This window comes from Heptranchias perlo, chromosome 2 (assembly GCF_035084215.1).
Source record: "Heptranchias perlo isolate sHepPer1 chromosome 2, sHepPer1.hap1, whole genome shotgun sequence".
NCBI classification, from domain to species: domain Eukaryota; kingdom Metazoa; phylum Chordata; class Chondrichthyes; order Hexanchiformes; family Hexanchidae; genus Heptranchias; species Heptranchias perlo.
Window position 1 is genome coordinate 38,796,428 of NC_090326.1, and position 19,130 is coordinate 38,815,557.

At 45.1% G+C, this 19,130-nt stretch overlaps 1 protein-coding gene across 7 annotated transcripts in view; it reads left to right on the plus strand.

Annotated features, from left to right (window-relative positions):
- mak (male germ cell-associated kinase) overlaps positions 1–19,130 on the plus strand; it is a 136,214-nt gene that overhangs the window by 95,890 nt on the left and 21,194 nt on the right. For all 7 annotated transcript variants that reach the window (XR_010966607.1, XM_068001745.1, XM_068001747.1 and 4 more), the window contains exon 11: positions 3,209–3,348. Coding sequence is in view for 6 of the 7 variants with exons in the window: in XM_068001745.1 (XP_067857846.1) it covers positions 3,209–3,348 (140 nt within the window). In the remaining variant the exon portion in view is untranslated. The remainder of the gene's footprint in view (positions 1–3,208; positions 3,349–19,130) is intronic.

A 19,130-nucleotide genomic window follows, 5' to 3' on the forward strand; every position in this document is an offset into this window, starting at 1 on the left:
GGGCGAACCCTCGGATATATCCTCTCTCACTACTGCCGTGATGTTCTCCCTAATCAAGAACGCAACTCCCCCCTCCTCTCTTACCTCCTGCTCTATCTTTCCTATAGCACCTGTACCCTGGAACATTGAGCTGCCAGTCCTGCCCCTCCCTTAGCCATGTTTCAGTAATAGCTATAACATCCCAGTCCCATGTACCCATCCATGCCCTGAGTTCATCTACCTTGCCCATCAGACTTCTTGCATTGAAATAAATGCAGTTTAATCTAGACTTCCCTTGGTCAGACCATCTGTCCGGTCATGTTTTGTACACTCTCCCTTACTGCCTTTTGTTTCTGTCACCACTTTACTTCCCACTGACTTCCTGCATCGGTTCCCATCCCCCTGCCACTTTAGTTTAAACCCTCCCCAACAGCACTAGCAAACACTCCCCCTAGGACATTGGTTCCAGTCCTGCCCAGATGCAGACCGTCCAATTTGTACTGGTCCCACCTCCCCCAGAACCGGTTCCAATGTCCCAGGAATTTGAATCCCTCCCTCTTGCACCATCTCTCAAGCCACGTATTCATCCTAGCTATCCTGTCATTCCTACTCTGACTAGCCCGTGGCACTGGTAGCAATCCTGAGATTACTACCTTTGAGGTCCTACTTTTTAGTTTAACTCTTAACTCCCTAAATTCAGCTTGTAGGACCTCATCCCGTTTTTTACCTATATCGTTGGTACCTATATGCACCACGACAACTGGCTGTTCACCCTCCCCCTCCAGAATGCCCTGCAGCCGCTCCGAGACATCCCTGACCCTTGCACCAGGGAGGCAACATACCATCCTGGAGTCTCGGTTGCGTCCGCAGAAACGCCTGTCTATTCCCCTTACAATCGAGTCCCCTATCACTATAGCTCTGCCACTCTTTTTCCTGCCCTCCTGTGCAGCAGAGCCAGCCATGGTGCCATGAACCTGGCCGCTGCCACCTTCCCCTGGTGAGCCATCTCCCACAACAGTATCCAAAACGGTATACCTGTTTGAGAGGGGGATGGCCACAGGAGACCCCTGCACTACCTGCCTGCACCTCTTACTCTGCCTGGTGGTCACCCATTCACTTCCTGCCTGTACTCCCTTTACCTGCGGTGTGACCAACTCGCTAAACGTGCTATCCATGATTTTCTCTGCATCGCGGATGCTCCACAGTGAATCCACCCGCAGCTCCAGCTCCGAGATACGATCGGTCAGTAGCTGCAGGTGGACACACTTCCTGCACACATGGTCGGCAGGGACACTGGTAGTGTCCATGACTTTCCTACACTGGAGGCCACCCCCTCCAACTGCTCACTGAATCCTATAGTGTACAACTTTGGTGTTTTGTTAGAGCCTAAGCTGAGCTTGAAACCTCTTATCCTATCCATCGCCAATACTGTCTATTTCCACTTCTGCATCATTGTCAACCTCTACCCGTACCTCTTCTCCATCATTACTCCAACCCTCATCCACACCTTTGTCATCTCCATACTCATTTGTTCAACATTGTCCTTGTTGGGTTCCTGAGTTCCACTCTACATAAGCTCCAGCTCAACCAAATCTCCACCTCTTGCATCTGTCCCACATTAAGTCACCATCCCCTATTACCACTAGCCTTGCCAACCTCCATTGGCTGCTCATCTGCCACCACACTGAAGTCAAAATTCTCAACCTCACCTACAAATGCCTCACACTCCCTTATACTGCAGTCTCCTCCAACCCAAGGGCCTGTGGAACGTCTGTTCTTCCAACTGTAGTGCTCTGCCATCATGTCTTACCCCTTCTCCTTTCTCCTGCCATGCACCCTCCACTCCTCCAAATCTGACCCCTTGTGCATGTGTCTTCTCCTTTGGCCATCTCCACTCTCTTGGCCCCATGCATTGGAACACACTCCCTAAACCTGTCTACCTTGCTACTTCTCTCTCCACTCTCAACACTTCCTTAAAACCTACCTTCAACTATGGCTTTGGTCACTTCCTGCTGTGTGCAAATTGGCTGCCGTGTTTCCTACATTACAACAGTGATTGCATTTCAAAAGCACTTCTCAGGTTGTAAAGTGCTTTAGGACATCCTGAAGTCATGAAAAGTGCTGTATAAATGCAAGTGTTTTCTTTTTCCCATAATTCCTCTCCCATCACTGCTTGACATCTGTTTTCACCTCTGTGAAGCACCTTGGGACATTTTACTATTGTAAAGTCATTATATCAATACAAGCTGTTACAGCTTGAGCTGCTCAACCCCCCACCCCCTTTTATTTGGCATACAAAATACTCCCTTCTGCATCAACATCCTAGTCCATGTCTGCATAAATTTGAATGTAAACATCCCACATTCTCTACTTCAATTTAAGAACATAAGAACATAAGAAATAGGAGCAGGAGTAGGCCAATCGGCCCTTCGAGCCTGCTCCGCCATTTAATAAGATCATGGCTGATCTGATCCTAACCTCAAATCTAAATTCATGTCCAATTTCCTGCCCGCTCCCCGTAACCCCTAATTCCCTTCTAGGAAACTGTCTATTTCTGTTTTAAATTTATTCAATGATGTAGCTTCCACAGCTTCCTGGGGCAGCAAATTCCACAGGCCTACTACCCTCTGAGTGAATTTCTCCTAGGTATCAATGTTACTGAACTTCCTCACTCTCCCATATTTACTCCTTCCTGGTCTATAAATAGTCATTTTTTTATTATTCCTTTGGCTCCTTTTGAAATTTTCTGTTCTATTTATGGCATTGCATGTAAACATCTGAAAATGCCATCCCCTTTTCCTCCCTCTCCCCCGAGACTGGTCAGTTAGAACACCACTGAAAAGTTTTAAATTTGGCAGTTTTGAAACTTATATCTATTTTCTGTCTGAAATTAATTTGTAATAAATTTATAATTAACTGATTAAAATCAACTTAATGCATAGACCTCCCAAAATTTGTAGCCAATTTACCCGCTTTTTCACTTACTAATAAAACATGAGCTGTTGCAAGGCAGGGATGGTTTCAGTAACGCCTTTGGCAAACCAAAGCAAGTCTGAGTTGAACGATACGAATTTCTGTACATTAATCCGATAGATATGCCTGTACTTCAATCTAGTAAACAAGAAGAAGTTGACAGGTGGCGGATAAGTAAATTTATGTACTGCATTTATTATTCTGGGATTCATGTGCAATGTCAACTTGTGTCCAACTGCACTATTATGATTTACAGTACAGCCGAGCACAAACAACAAAACCATAACAGCAGAGGAAATAAAACTGTTCCAAATACCACTGTGGCAAGATTGGATTCTGGATTATCTACATCTTCAGCAAGGCAGCACTATTTGAGGCAGTCGAGATACCTTCCAGGTAAGCAGAAACAGTAGATCACAGTTCACTAGATGGCTCTGTCTACCACCTAGTGTGGTACTGAGATGTACACGCCTGAAATGTTCCTGGTTTGATTTATGATCTATACAGAGTTAAGAGTACAGTAGATTGCTACCATTGGCCTCAGCACCTCAGGGCTAGGAAAGTTGAGGAGGGGGAAATCAGCCAGGCTTCCTAATGAACCCCAGCTTGCTATCCACAACCCCTTGCTGGAAAGTGGACATTGGGTGAGGACAAGAACAGACTCAAATGATGCCTTTTATCATTGCATAGCCTGCTGTCACTTGCTGTCTAAATCCACATAAAAAGTGGCCACTTAGATAAAGTACCAGAGGGTTGCTGGTGTCTGTAGAACTGTACCCTAGTATAAGGAATGGAGTCGAGAACAGATGAGAAAATTGGAAGAAAAACACAAGCATTACTTGCGCTATGATATCAGCCTAGAGTTTTGACCACGCGCCGCCTGTTTCTCAGTTGAGAAACGGCCTCCTAAGATTCAAAAATGGCGGGCAGGAAGCGCGTGCTCATTAGGAGCCGGAAATGTGTCCCGCGCCATATTGGCATAGACAACTCAGTTGGCGTCAGGAGTGTGCATCAGAGTTATATAAAGAGCTGAAGAGGATATTTAATTTAGGGTCCTGCGACTCTTGCAGGACCCATTCATGATTTTGGTTTGTCACAGCGCATGACTCGCCACGTGCTGAACTTGCCCAGCAACACTTGGCACTAACCGGCAGGAAGAACCCCTCACCAGCGATATTTAAAGGAATCATGCAGAATTCATAAGTTAGTGGCTGGTTTGACATTTCAGGATGCTGGTTAACTTCTTACAGTTTTTAGGTATATTTTTTGCATTGAATTACATAGAATATACGGCTCAGAAATAGACCATTCAGCTGAACAGGTCCATGCCAATGTTTATGCTCCACACGAGCCTCCTCACTCCCTACTTCATCTAACCCTATCATTCCATACGAGAACCTTTTAAAAATATATAAAGTGAAAATGTAATACAAAGTCACATTTGGGAAGTTACTCAGACTGTTGTTTCTTGCACATTTCAATTGGTTGTTGGTTGCTTGTAACTGTAGACTGCAATACAATTAAACCCAAAGACTGTCAATGCTGCCTTTTTAATAATTTTATGCTTATGCAGAACTATTATAATTTCCTTTGGCGCTACTATTTTGCCTTTAAATATAATTTCTCGTAGTTATCATATTCCTGCCTGAGTCGATCTTTCTAAATACAAACAACTATGAATACTGCCTGGTTTACAATACCATTTTTCAAAACAAGATTCCAACAAGATCACATGGTAAATTTTGTTGAAAGCATTAAATTGACAACAGTATGGAGGAAAAAAAACAATTTTTAACCTATGTTAATGGTCCTATAAATATCTGAACCCTTCTCTACAGTCACAAAGCTTTAAGATGCAAGACTCCTGATTGTTTAAACCCAAGAATGAAGACTAGCATGTGACTAGCTCCATAAAGTAATAGAATGTCTCTACAGTCACAAAATGGTTTCCAGAATTCTAGAAATAAATCAGTTAAACAAAAATAGCTTTGGTAACCTAGTACTGTACATAGTTAGATCTGTGAAAAATACTTTGTACATACAACCCAAAAACTAAATATTAAAGATATATTTCCTGAGTAAACAGTTAATCTGATTATTAGGAAGGTTTTGCATGCATAATCCCATTAATACAGTACATCACATACTAAATCTGAATTTAAATTAAGATTGAATCAGTATTAAAATAAATATATGGAATGCTTTAAAAATTATAATCCCTTAAACTGATATTACAAAAAAGTCAATTTTGTCTTCATTAAGTGCATGCTAGATCAGATATAGGTACTACTTTTATTTCCCCACCACAGAGGGTAGTAAATCAAAGAACTAATCCTGAGTAACAATTCTTTTTCTTTCTTAAATGGTTATTTTTAATACAAATTACAGATTTAAAATAAAATTACTCCAAGTTATGTAGCGCTCATACTCAGTCAGTTTTATCGCTCTGGAAAGTTCACTGTCGAAAGACAGCAAGATTTTGCTGGTATTGTACTGTTGTTGGATCGCTCAGAGATAGTTTGGCTGCAGTCATGGGTGGTATCGTAGGGCTGCCTTCGGGCCTGAAGGACGAGGGGGAGCAGCAAGGAAGAGAGCAGGAGCAGCTGCCACATGTGGGAGGAGGAGATGGGCACTGCGCAGGAGGCCACATCCACAGTGGGTATTCAGGGAGCACTTCTATATTAACTTTACTGAGGAGCAATGTCTGAGGCACCTTTGCTTCACTAAGGAGTCTGTCACCGAGCTATGAGGCCTGCTACAGCCACCACTCGAGCGTCGCACCAGGGCATGGACAGCACTTCCTGTAACTGTCAAGATCACCATGGCCTTTAACTTTTATGGCACGGACTCTTTCCAGGGAGCGACAGGTGACATCAGCGACATATCCCAGTTTACTGTTCAACGCTGCATCAGGGAGGCCACCGAGGCTCTCCACACCATGAGGAACATCTATATCTCCTTCCCTATAGATAGAGCAAAGCTGGTTAAGAGCCCACTCGGCTTCTCCCACAAGTCTGGCTGCATGCTCCATAACTTCGTCATCATGAGGGACTAGCCTTTACCACCACCTGGGAAGCAACAAGTGCAAGAGGAGGAGGACATGAGGCATCGACCTGCAGAGCTGCCAGAGCTCTGAGACCAGCTTAACAAGGAGTGCTTCACCTTATGTAAAGAATCTTACAACACCAGGTTATAGTCCAACAATTTTATTTGAAAATCACAAGCTTTCGGAGATTATCTCCTTCGTCAGGTGAGCGTGGGACTCCTTGAACGTTTCGCATTTATAACCAGAGAACAATACCTGGTGATTGCAGATAATCTTTCCAACTGCCCGTTGTCAAGGCAATCAAAGTGTTCAGACAGAGAGGTGTTACCTACAGGACCACCGAATATACAAACGGCCGGAACACAAGACGGAGAGAGAGAGGGAGAAACATCCGAAAGGAAGAGAAAGACAGAGAATGACCCGTTGTATTAAAAATAGATAACCTTTATTCGCTGGTGGGGTTACGTGTAGCGTGACATGAACCCAAGATCCCGGTTGAGGCCGTCCTCATGGGTGCGGAACTTGGCTATCAATTTCTGCTCGACGATTTTGCGTTGTCGTGTGTCTCGAAGGCTGCCTTGGAGAACGCTTACCCGAAGATCGGTGGCTGAATGTCCTTGACTGCTGAAGTGTTCCCCGACTGGGAGGGAACCCTCCTGTCTGGCGATTGTTGCGCGGTGTCCTTTCATCCGTTGTCGCAGTGTCTGCATGGTCTCGCCAATATACCATGCTCCGGGGCATCCTTTCCTGCAACGTATGAGGTAGACAATTCTCACAGGAGTATGAACCATGTACCTGGTGGGTGGTGTCCTCTCGTGTGATGGTGGTATCTGTGTCGATGATCTGGCATGTCTTGCAGAGGTTGCCGTGGCAGGGTTGTGTGGTGTCGTGGATGCTGTTCTCCTGAAAGCTGGGTAATTTGCTGCGAACGATGGTCTGTTTAAGGTTGGGTGGCTGTTTGAAGGCGAGTAGTGGAGGTGTGGGGATGGCCTTAGCGAGGTGCTCGTCGTCATCGATGACATGTTGAAGGCTGCGGAGAACATGGCGTAGTTTCTCCGCTCCGGGGAAGTACTGGACGACGAAGGGTACTCTGTTGGTTGCGTCCCGTGTTAGTCTTCTGAGGAGGTCTGTGCGATTTTTCGCTGCGGCCCGTCGGAACTGTCAATCGACGAGTCGAGCGTCATATCCCGTTCTTACGAGGGCGTTTTTCAGCGTCTGTAGGTGTCCATCGTGTTCCTCCTCGTCTGAGCAGATCCTGTGTATTCGCAGGGCCTGTCCATAGGGGATGGCCTCTTTGACGTGGTTAGGGTGGAAGCTGGAAAAGTGGAGCATCGTGAGGTTGTCCGTGGGCTTGCGGTAGAGTGAAGTGCTGAGGTGCCCGTCTTTGATGGAGATTCGTGTGTCCAAGAAAGAAACCGATTCTCAGGAGTAGTCCATGGTGAGCTTGATGGTGGGATGGAACTTGTTGATGTTATCGTGTAGTCTCTTCAGTGATTCTTCGCCGTGGGTCCATAGAAAGAAAATGTCGTCGATGTATCTGGTGTATAGCGTTGGTTGGAGGTCCTGTGCAGTGAAGAAGTCCTGCTCGAACTTGTGCATGAAAATAACCTTCGATAACCAGTTCTTTACCCAAACACACGGAACAGCCATGGGGACCAAATTTGCACTCCAATACGCCAACATTTTCATGCTCAGTTTGGGTTCCGCCAGGACCATTCGGCTCCAGACATCATTACAGCCTTGGTCCAAACATGGACAAAAGAGCTGAATTCCAGAGGTGAGGTGAGAGTGACTGCCCTTGACATCAAGGCAGCATTTGACCGAGTGTGGCACCAAGGAGCCCTAGTAAAATTGAAGTCCATGGGAATCGGGGAAAACTCTCCAATGGCTGGAGTAATACCTAGCACAAAGGAAGATGGTGGTAGTTGTTGGAGGCCAATCATCTCAGCCCCAGGACATTGCTGCAGCGGTTCCTCAGAGCAGTGTCCTTGGCCCAACCATCTTCAGCTGCTTCATCAATGACCTTCCCTCCATCATAAGGTCAGAAATGGGGATGTTCGTTGATGATTGCACAATGTTCAGTTCCATTCGCAACCCCTCAAATAATGAAGCAGCCCGCATGCAGCAAGACCTGGACAACATCCAGGCTTGGGCTCATAAGTGGCAAGTAACATTCACGCCAGACAAGTGCCAGGCAATGACCACCTCCCCTTGACATTCAACGGCATTACCATCACCGAATCCCCCATCATCAACATCCTGGGGGTCATCATTGATCAGAAACTTAACTGGACCAGCCATATAAATACTGTGGCTACAAGAGCAGGTCAGAGGCTGGGTATTCTGCGGCAAGTGACTCACCTCCTGACTCCCCAAAGCCTTTCCACCATCTACAAGGCACAAGTCAGGAGTGTGATGGAATACTCTCCACTTGCCTGGATGAGTGCAGCTCCAACAACACTCAAGAAGCTCGACACCATCCAGGACAAAGCAGCCCGCTTGATTGACACCCCATCCACCACCCTAAACATTCACTCCCTTCACCACCGGCGCACAGTGGCTGCAGTGTATACCATCCACAGGATTCACTGCAGCAACTCGCCAAGGCTTCTTCGACAGCACCTCCCAAACCCGCGACCTGTACCACCTAGAAGGACAAGGGCAGCAGGCACATGGGAACAACACCACCTGCACGTTGCCCTCCAAGTCACACACCATCCCGACTTGGAAATATATCGCCATTCCTTCATCGTCGCTGGGTCAAATTCCTGGAACTCCCTTCCTAACAGCACTGTGGGAGAACCTTCACCACATGGACTGCAGCGATTCAAGCAGGCGGCTCACCACCACCTTCTCAAGGGCAATTAGGGATGGACAATAAATGCCGGCCTCGCTAGCGACGCCCACATCCCATGAACGAATAAAAAAAAAGTAGACCAGGTTAATGCAATGGATATAATATACATGGACTTTCAAAAGGCTTTCGATAAGGTACCGCATAGTAGACTCATGACTAAGCTCAGACCATATGCAGTCAGGGCACAAGTAGCAGAATGGATAGCACACTGACTATAAAACCGAAAACAGAGTGTAGGGGTTAAAGGTATTTACTCAGACTGGCAGAAGGTGGGAAGTGGTGTTTCACAAGGATCGGAGCTAGGACCACTTGTATTCACCATTTTCATAAATGATTTGGACTCTGGAATTGGAAGTAGTATATCAAAATTTGCGGATGACGCCAAATTTGGGGACATAGTTAATACTGAGGAAGACTGCGACAAAGTACAAGAAGACATTAACACTCTTGCAGAATGGGCATGTAAATGGCAAATAAATTTCAATACAGATAAATGAGATGGTACATTTTGGTCGGAGGAATAAGGAGGCGACCCACTTGTAAAATAAGAGTGTAAATGAGGTAGTGGCACAAAGGGATCTGGGGTACAGATTCACAAATCATTAAAAGTTGCAACGCAGGTTAACAAAACCATAAAAAATGCAAACAAAGCACTGGGGTACGTTTCTAGAGAAATAGAATTCAACAGCAAAGAAGTTATGGTTAAACTTATATAGAACCTTGGTTAGATCACACTTAGAATACTGTGCACAGTTCTGGTCTCCATATTACAAAAAAGATGTAGAAGCACTGGAGGAGGTGTAAAAAAGATGATGCCAGAACTCAGGGTACAGCTATCAGGAAAGAGTGAACAGGTTGGGGCTCTTTTCTCCAGAAAAGAGAATATTAAAAAGTGGTCTGATTAGAGGTCTTTACCTATTGAACCCCATCATAATTATAGACGTAGTGACATTTAAAATTATGAAGAGGTTCGATAAGGTCGACATAGAGAAGGTGTTTCCACTTGTGGGGGAGTCCAAAACTAGGGGACGTAAACATGAGATAGTCACTAATAAATCCAATAAGGAAATTAGGAGCAGGATCTTTACTCCGAGAGGTGAGAATGTGGAACTCGCTACCACATGGAGTGGTTGAGGCGAATAGCATAGATGCATTTAAGGGGAAGCTAGGTAGGTACATGAGGGAGAAAGGAATAGAAAGATATGTTGATAGGGTGAGATGAAGTAAGGTGGGAGAAGGCTCATGTGAAGCATATGCACCGGCATAGACTAGTTGGTCCGAATGTTCTGTAAATTCTATGTAATGTAAATTTCTAGAAAGTATGCAGGATAGTTTTCTTGAACAATAGTTTTAGAGCGGACGAGGGAACAGGCCAAACCAGATTTAGTGACGTGAAACGAACCAGAATTCGTTAACAACTGACTCATCAAAATATCAGCTGACCTCAAAAATTCAGACCTCTAGAAACACTCCTCCATCCCAGTATCAGCCTCCTCCATTTCCCCCCCCGCCCCGCCCCCCCCCCTCCCCCTCCCCCCCCAAGACACCCTGGTGTGTGTCCAGGAGTGGCAGACCTTGATTCCTCCTTTGTCTGCCAAGGGACCTGATGCTGGCTATTTCTCCACCCTTGGTTGTTCCCTACCTCTGGTTGTGCACATGTTTCTCCTTTGGCTGCACACATGGTATAGCTTAATTTGCAATGTGATTCCACCCAGGTGTCTGCAGACATTACCTTGTTAGTATGCCGGCAGGACAGTGTGGAGGTGAGTCATGTTGTCAGCAGCATCTGCATCCCTTTCCGTCCTCTTCAGCCTCATGGCTTGCAGTTGTCGCTCATCATGCCAGGGGATTATGTCTGGTGTAATACGCGGTCTAGAAGAGCATCTCGGGAGCCACAAAAGGTTTGCCTTTTAATAGGCTAAGAACCTAGTGAAGCTACTGTAAAGAGTTGCCTGCACGCTAAACAGGAAAGGCAGCACACAATAAGCAGAGCTAAGCTATCCCACAATCAATGGATCAGAGCAAAGCTCTGTGGTTCCACCTCATCCAATCAAGAAAGGTGGCAGACAACCTGGCAACTAACAGGAGGAGGTGGCTCCATGAATCTCCCACATCCTAAAAGGTGGTGAAGCCCTACATTGGGGTACTGAAGACTACAGTTAAAATGTATACAAGCGTCTTCAGCCAGAGATGCTGAGTGTACATTCCCGCTTGGCCTCTTCCCGAGGTCCCTACCATCATGGGTACCAGTGTGCAACCTATTCAGCTCATTCTACATGACATTAGGAAGTGGCTCAGTGCTCTGGGCAGAGCGAAGGCCATGGATTGTGAAAACATCCCAGCTGAATTGCAGAAGACACCAACACCAGAGCTTGCTGCTCCTCTAGCCAAGCTGCTCCAGACAACGGCATCTACCTGTTAATGTGGAGGGTCACCCAGGTATGCCCTATCCACAGATAAACAGGATAACTTTAACCCGGCTACATACCATCCTGTTAACCTCCTCCCAATCATCAGTAGAGTGACGGTAGGAATCAGTAATAGTGCCATCAAGCAACACCTGCACACCGCCAACCTGTTCTCCGATGCTAAGTTTGCGTTCGCCCAGGACAACTTGGCTCCAGAGCTCAGCACAGTCTTGATCCAATCATGAACACAAGAGGTGAATGCCACAGGAGAGGAAGGAGTGGCTGCCCTCGACAACAAGGCAGCATTCAACCAAGCAAGGCACAAAGGAGCTCCAGCAAATCCTATGTCATGGGAAGTCTATGGGAAAAACCTCTAGTGGCTGGAGGCATACTAGGCGCAGAGGAAAGTGGCTATCTGCCAGCCTTCACAGCCCCCGGAAATTACTGCAGGAGTTCCTCGGGGAAGGTGCCGAGCCCAACAGCTACCTCATCAACGACCTTCCCTCTGACTTAAGGTCATGAGTGAGGGTGCCCGCTGTTGATTCCATAACACTCTGTTCTATTCATAACTTCCACTCCCCCAGAGCACAGAAAAGAAAGTCAAGTTGGCAGTTGGCCTTTGTAAAGGCAAATCATGTTTGATTCATTCAGTGGTGATTTACAATCTGTTTGACTGGCCAGATAAAGGGAATCTTGAACAATCTAGTTTGTACCGATTCTCTAAGGGAGCTGACGAAGGTCCCTCACAGGAGGCTTAACCGACCAGACCTACCTCATAGTGAGTATGGGGAAATTTAATGAGACAAGGACTGTAGAATGAGGACAGACAGTTGCAAGAATTCCTAAACATGGGATCAGTGGAAAGAACTGCAACAGATTGCAGAGACGTGACAGGTTAGCAAAGCTGATTGTGCAGCATACAATTGTCATTCATGTACTTGACTGAGTTTGCAAACTCTATAGAAGTGAAGAAAGCCCGAGGACGTGGGGCTACCATGGCATTTCCACATTTAGCACGTGCAGTGGTCTGGAGACCTATAATGCTTAAGCGTCTGTGCACGCTGAAGAGGAAAAGGTTTAAACATGAATGTACAGGGATCAGCAGAAGCTGCTGGCAGTGATTAGTGAGGAGCCATCAAAAAGCGCACAGCCAGACTGGCAGTGTGCAGAAATATGACCTTAGCAGCTGAACATCAGAAGTGGTGTGCTGCAGCTTGGGGAAAATGGGCCAGAGTGCGTTGATACAGCTGAGCCTGTCAAACGCACACATGCTTTGCAGGGATGCAGACATGCTGGTGTGGGTGTGTTGTCTCACCACTCACAGCAAGACTTTGATTGTGTCGCCCTTCAGCGTCTCAGTGATTTCCTTGCACCTTGTTGAAAGTTGAATACTACCATTGTAAATTCTCACAGAATTTCGGCCCTTACCCACCGGGGGGTGGGTGGTAAGCGATGGTGTCATGCACGGATATACTAAGAGAACTCAGTGAGAAGGCACAAAACTGGTTCTGTGATCACGCAGGGAAATAGCACAGCAGCTACTTCCCTGGTTTACGGCTGACCAAATGGAACAATGCAGCCATACTGCACAGGAACATAGGAAAGAACATGACTGGATAAGATACATAAGAAATAGGAGCAGGAGTAATCCATACAGCCCCTCAAGCCTGCTCCATTGTTCAATAAGATCATGGCTGATCTTCTACCTTAACCCCACTTTCCCGCCCAATCCCCATATCCCTTGAATCCCCTTGAGTCCAAATATCCATCGATCTCAGTCATAGAATCATAGAAAATTTACGGCACAGAAGGAGGCCATTCGGCCCATCATGTCCGCACCAGCCATAAATGAGCCACCCAGCCTAATCACACTTTCTAGCACTTGGTCCTTAGCCTTGTAGGTTATGGCACTTCAAGTGTGTATCCAAGTACTTTTTAAATGTGATGAGGGTTTCTGCCTCTACCACCCTTTCAGGCAGTGAGTTCCAGACCCCCACCACCCTCTGGGTGAAAAGTTTTTCCTCAGCCCTTCTACTAATCACTTTAAATCTATGCCCCCTGGTTATTGACCTCTCTGCTAAGGGAAATAGGTCCTTCCTATCCACTCTTTCTAGACCCTTCATAATTTTGTACACCTCAATTAAATCACCTCTCAGCCTCCTCTGTTCCAAAGAAAACAACCCCAGCTTATCCAATCTCACCTCATAGCTAAAATTCTCCAGTCCTGGCAACATCCTTGTAAATCTCCTCTGTACCCTCTCCAGTGCAATTACATCCTTCCTGTAATGTGGTGACCAGAACTTTACGCAGTACTCAAGCTGTGGCCTAACTAGTGTTTTATATAGTTCTAGCATAACCTCTCTGCTGTTATATTCAGTGCCTTGTCTGATAAAGGAAAGTAGCCCATCTACCTTTTTAACCAACTTATCTACCTGTCCTGCTACCTTCAGGGATCTGTGGACATGCACTCCAAGGTCCCTCACTTCCTCTACACCTCTCAGTATCCTCCTATTTATTGTGTACTCCCTTGCCTTGTTTGCCCTCCCCAAATGCATTACCTCACACTTCTCTGGATTGAATTCCATTTGCCACTTTTCTGCCCACCTGACCAGTCTATTAATATCTTCCTGCAGGTCTACAGCTTTCCTCCTCACTGTCAACCACACGGCCAATTTTTGTATCATCTGCAAAGTTCTTAATTATGCCCCCTACATTTAAGTCCAAATCATTAATATATACCACAAAAAGCAAGGGACCTAGTACTGAGCCCTGCGGAATCCCACTGGAAACAGCCTTCCAGTCACAAAAACACCCGTCGACCATTACCCTTTGCTTCCTGCCACTGAGCTGATTTTGGATCCAACTTGAATACACTCAATGAGCATCCACAACCCTCTGGGATAGAGAATTCCAAAGATTCACAACCCTCTGCGTGAAAGATTTTTTCCTCATCTCGTTTCTAAATGGCTGACCCCTTACCTTGAGACTATGACCCCTAGTTCTAGACTCTCCAGCCAGGGGAAACAGCCTCTCAGCATCTACCCTGTCAAGCCCTCTATGGAATTTTATACGTTTCAATGAGATCACCTCTCATTCTTCTAAACTCCAGAGAATATAGGCCCATTCTACTCAATCTCTCCTCATCAGACAACCCTCTCATCCCAGAAATCAATCTAGTAGTCCATCTGGCCAGTCCCAAAAGCTGAAACCTCTCCAATCATCCACTCTATTCAATCCTCCCTTAAATTTTTTCACACTATCTGCCTTCCTGGACAGTCACTCCACACATTCAATACCCATTGTGTAAAGTAGTAAACTCTGTGCAGCTTGCATCTAAGCCTGAGCTCATATCACCCCCTCGTTCCACAATTTTTTGTAAAACCTCAGGGTTCTAGCAATCTATTCCCTTAATGTTCCTGAATCACAAAAGTACTTCCCACAGACCAGTCTTTAACTCGTTTTAACAGAGCTAGTCTACAGTACAGGCTGTGATTAAACAGCGAAGGATAGATTGCAGTATAGGCTTGTGATTAAACAGCGAAGGAAAATTTTAGCAAAATCAAATACATTTCAACACTTCAAATCACAGTGGGGAATATTAAGGAAGATGGGTGGAGGCAAATGATATGCAAAGAATGGTTTGGACAGTACGAAAAAGAAAGTAATCTCTTTTCGTATGTATAGCAATATTGTGTTTTTTTTTTGCTAATCTTTAAATCTTTGCTAACTTTCTTATTTTAAAGTAATGTTTATTTTTTTGAAAAATAATTTTTATGTGCTCATGAAAGTAAAAGATATTAGTCCTGAGGAATAGGCACCTTGTGTCAGCTCTCAGGTCGTGAATAGCACAGATAAATATTGAGTAAAGCTTCCTTCCTTTAGAAGTTAAGCTAAGATTTTACAATACACTAGTCAGACCACACTCGTCTGTTCTACATTGGGGAGATTCTGCTGCAGATTAAGTGACCACTTTGCTGAAATGTTCTGTCCACAAGGGTGACCCTGACCTCCTACTTTTAACTTCCTCTCTCATTCCCACTCTGACCTCTTGGTCTTTACTCTCCTCCTTTGTTCCAATGCAACTCAACGCAAGTTTCAGGAAAATTATCACTTTTCTGCTGGGCATTCTACAGCACTCTGGTCTGAATATTAGTAGCTACAGATCTTCACATACGGGAGACTGAAAGTTTCTTGGATTGCATGTTCCAGGAGGTGGTCACCCCACAGCCACAGAGAGTTCAGGAGGACAGTAAGTGGGTGGCTATCTGGCATGGTAGCAAGTAGTGCAGGAATCCTCCCGAAGTGTGGCACTCACAAACCGATTTTCAGTGCTAAAAATGCGCTGCAGTGCAGTGAGGGTGATGGCACCTTGGGGAATGCAGTCTAGAGCAAATCCATGGCACCGTGGGGCAAAGGACTGCATGGGGAGTACAGGAAAGTGTAGAAATGCAGTTATATGGGATTTGATAAGTCAGGGGGATAGACAGGCGTTTCTGCAACTGCCGGCATGAGTCCCACATGGTGTGTTGCCTCCTGGTGCCATGGAAGAGGCTCAGAACATTCTACAGGGTGAAGGGGAGCAGCCAGAAGTCGTGGTTCATGTTGGAACCATGACATAGGAAGGAAAAGGGTTAAGGTCCTACAGATAGAGTTTCAGGAGCTAGGGAGGATACTAAAGAGCAGGACCTCAAAGGTGGTAATCTCTGGATTACTCTCAGTGTTACACGCTAGTGTGTATAGGAACAGCAAGATACAGCAGTTAATGCATGGCTGGAGAAATGGTGCAGGAAGGCCATCTTCAGATTCCTGGGACAGGATGGACCTGTACAAGATGGATGGGTTGCACCTGATCAGGGCTGGGACCAATGTCCTCACGGGGAGGTTAACTAGTGCTGTGGGAGAGGGTTTAATTTGGCAGGGGGAGGGGAAACAAGGTGCATAAAGGATTGGTAGGGACAAACAGCATTAGAATAAGGAGTGGTCTTTGCATTGAGAAAACAGACTCAGGCTGGTTTGGAGTGGATGTGCGTAAATGCACGGAGTGCTATAAATAATGTTGGTGAGCTGCAGGCACAAGTTGCCACTTGGGATTATGATATAGTGGTTATAAAGGAGACCAGGCTCAAACAAGGGCAGGAATGGGAACTTAATATTCCTGGCCACAATGTATTCTGGAGGAATAGGAAAGGCAAAAAAGGAGGGAGGTGGCAGTATTGATCAAAGATACTGTTAAAGCGCTGGTATGAAATTATGTGCTTGAGCATTCAAAGATAGAATCTATTTGGTTAGAGTTAAGGAGCAGAATAGGAGCTGTTATGCTGTTGGGTGTTTACTGTGGACCACCAAATAGTGGGAAAGAGATGGAGGAGCAATTCTTCCAGCAGATTTCAGAACAATGTAAAAACAATAGAGTAGTGATAATAGGGGACTTTAATTATCCTAATATAGACTGGGATAAAAACAGTGTAAAAGGCAAGGAGGGGTAGGAATTCCTGAAATGTGTACAGGAAAACTTTCTTGATCAGTATGTTTTCAGCCCTATGAGGAAGGAAGCAGTGCTAGATCTAGTTCTGGGGAATGAAGTGGGGCAAGTGGAACATGTTTTGGTGGGGAGCATTTGGGAAACAGTGATCACAATATCATTAGATTTAGAGCAGTTATGGAAAGGGACAAGGAACAATCAAAGGTGAAGATACTCAAATGGAAGAGGGCTAGCTTCAGTGAGCTGAAATGAGATCTGGCCCAGGTGGATTGAAAACAAAGAATAGCAGGTAAAACAGTAATTGGACAATGGGAGGCCTTCAAAGAGGAGATAAATCTGGTACAGACTAGGCACATTCCTATGAGGAGGAGAGCACCCTAGATGACTAAAGATATAGTGATTCATATGAAACAGTAAAAAGAGGCTTATGGTAAGTATCAGGTTCATAATACAGTAGAGAATCAAGCAGATTGCAGAAAATGCAGAGGTGAACTGAAAAACAAAATAAGAGGGGCAAAGATAGTGTATGGGAAAAGATTAGCGGGTAACCCAAAAGTCTTTTGTAAACATATAAATAGTAAAACGGTCGTCAGTTTTGGGCACCACAACTCAGGAAGGATATATTGGCCTTGGAGGGAGTGCAGCGCAGATTCACCAGAATGGTACCTGGGCTTAGAGAGTTAAATTATGAGGACAGGTTGCCTAAACCTGGCTTGTATTCCCTTGAATATAGAAGATTGAGGGGTGATCTGATCAAGGTGTTTAGAATGTTAAAAGGATTTGATAGGTTAGATACATATAAACTATTTCCTCTAATGAGGGAATCAAGAACAAGGGGACATTATCTTAAAATTAGAGCTAGGCCATTTAGCAGTGAAATCAGGAAACATTTTTGCACACAAAGGGTAGTAGAAACCTGGAATTCTCTACTCCAAGAGGCTGTGGATGTTGGGTCAATTGGAGCTTTCAGGACTGAGATCGATAGATTTTTGTTAGGTAAGGATATCAAGGAATATGGAGCTAAGGCCGGTAAATGTTGTTGAGGTACAGATCAGCCATGATCTAATGGAATGGCAGAGCAGGCTCGAGAAGCTGAATGGCCTACTCCTGTTCCTATGTTCCAATCTTCCATAGAGTTCTGAGACAATGGGTGTCATCCAGCACATCCTAGAACAGTACACACCTTTAACGCTAGAATGATTTTCATTTATGTGCCCAGTGTGGGGCTTAGCTACACAGATGGTGTAGTTTCCATGGGGCCCCAGCCCATGTGGGGGTTTATTCTGGAGCAGTCAGAAGCTTTGAGACACTAGGTCAAGGCATGAATGCATGGAGCCTGTAAAAGTTAGTTCAGGGACTGCTAACTTGTAAAATGATTCAACCCATGCCAGTGCGAAGTTGCAAGTTCTATTATTTTTATGATACAGGGAGCGAGTGCAGATAGGTGAATCTCACTGTCAAAACTGTTTTCTGTTATTCAGATATTTCATGTAAAATAAACGTTCGTTGGTTTACAATTGGCCCTGGTTCATCATGTGCTTTTTAGTACTCTTTCTGAATATACAGGAGAACGTATGTGTTGCGGGTGTGAAATCATAAAAGCTTGTATACAAAAAAATTGGTCTTACTGTTGTGATTTTAGGGTCACACTATCGTTTAGCCATATATTGGGCAGCAAAGGTAAACTCCTGATCTTAGTGAACATAGGATTCACTTATATGAATGATCGGTGACACTGAACCCAAGAGAATATCTGGCACAAACCCAACATTTGTTACAGTGCTTTCTGATGTGGGGTGGGTCAACATTTGGAGTGGAGACAGTTTATCAGGTGTGAGCCCATGGTTGTTTTTCCTCTCTTCTCTGGACTGACGGACACATGGGGGTTAATTTTCGTCTCCTGTTTACACCTAAAAATGGGGTGGCAGTAGGAGAGAAATTGCAGAAAAAAATGAATTCCTAACTAAACTGCTGGAGATCCACTCATTCCGATTTTCAGGTGGGCCTCGATTTAGAGCTCCTGCCGGAAACAGGCAGGACCCTTATTACTTTATGCAATTCGGGGTCAAATGACGGAATCAAGACTCCGATGCTAATTTTGTCTTTACCCGCACTTGTTCCTCAACCTGCCCACAAACCGTGGGTGTGACAAGTTGGGAGGCAGCCATCTTTAATGGTATTTAAAAGAATCCTCACCTGCTTTCAGCTAAAATGCTGCAAAACTTTGAGGGACATTATATTTGTAGTAGATAGTATTTTTTTGCTACTAAGATGATTTTAAAGTGCTTATAGTGGCTGTAGAATATTCTGAATTCTTAAAGAGCTTCTGGCAATGCATTTTTCTCTTGATGGGGGTGCTTCTGCCAATTCCACTCTAGCTAGAGG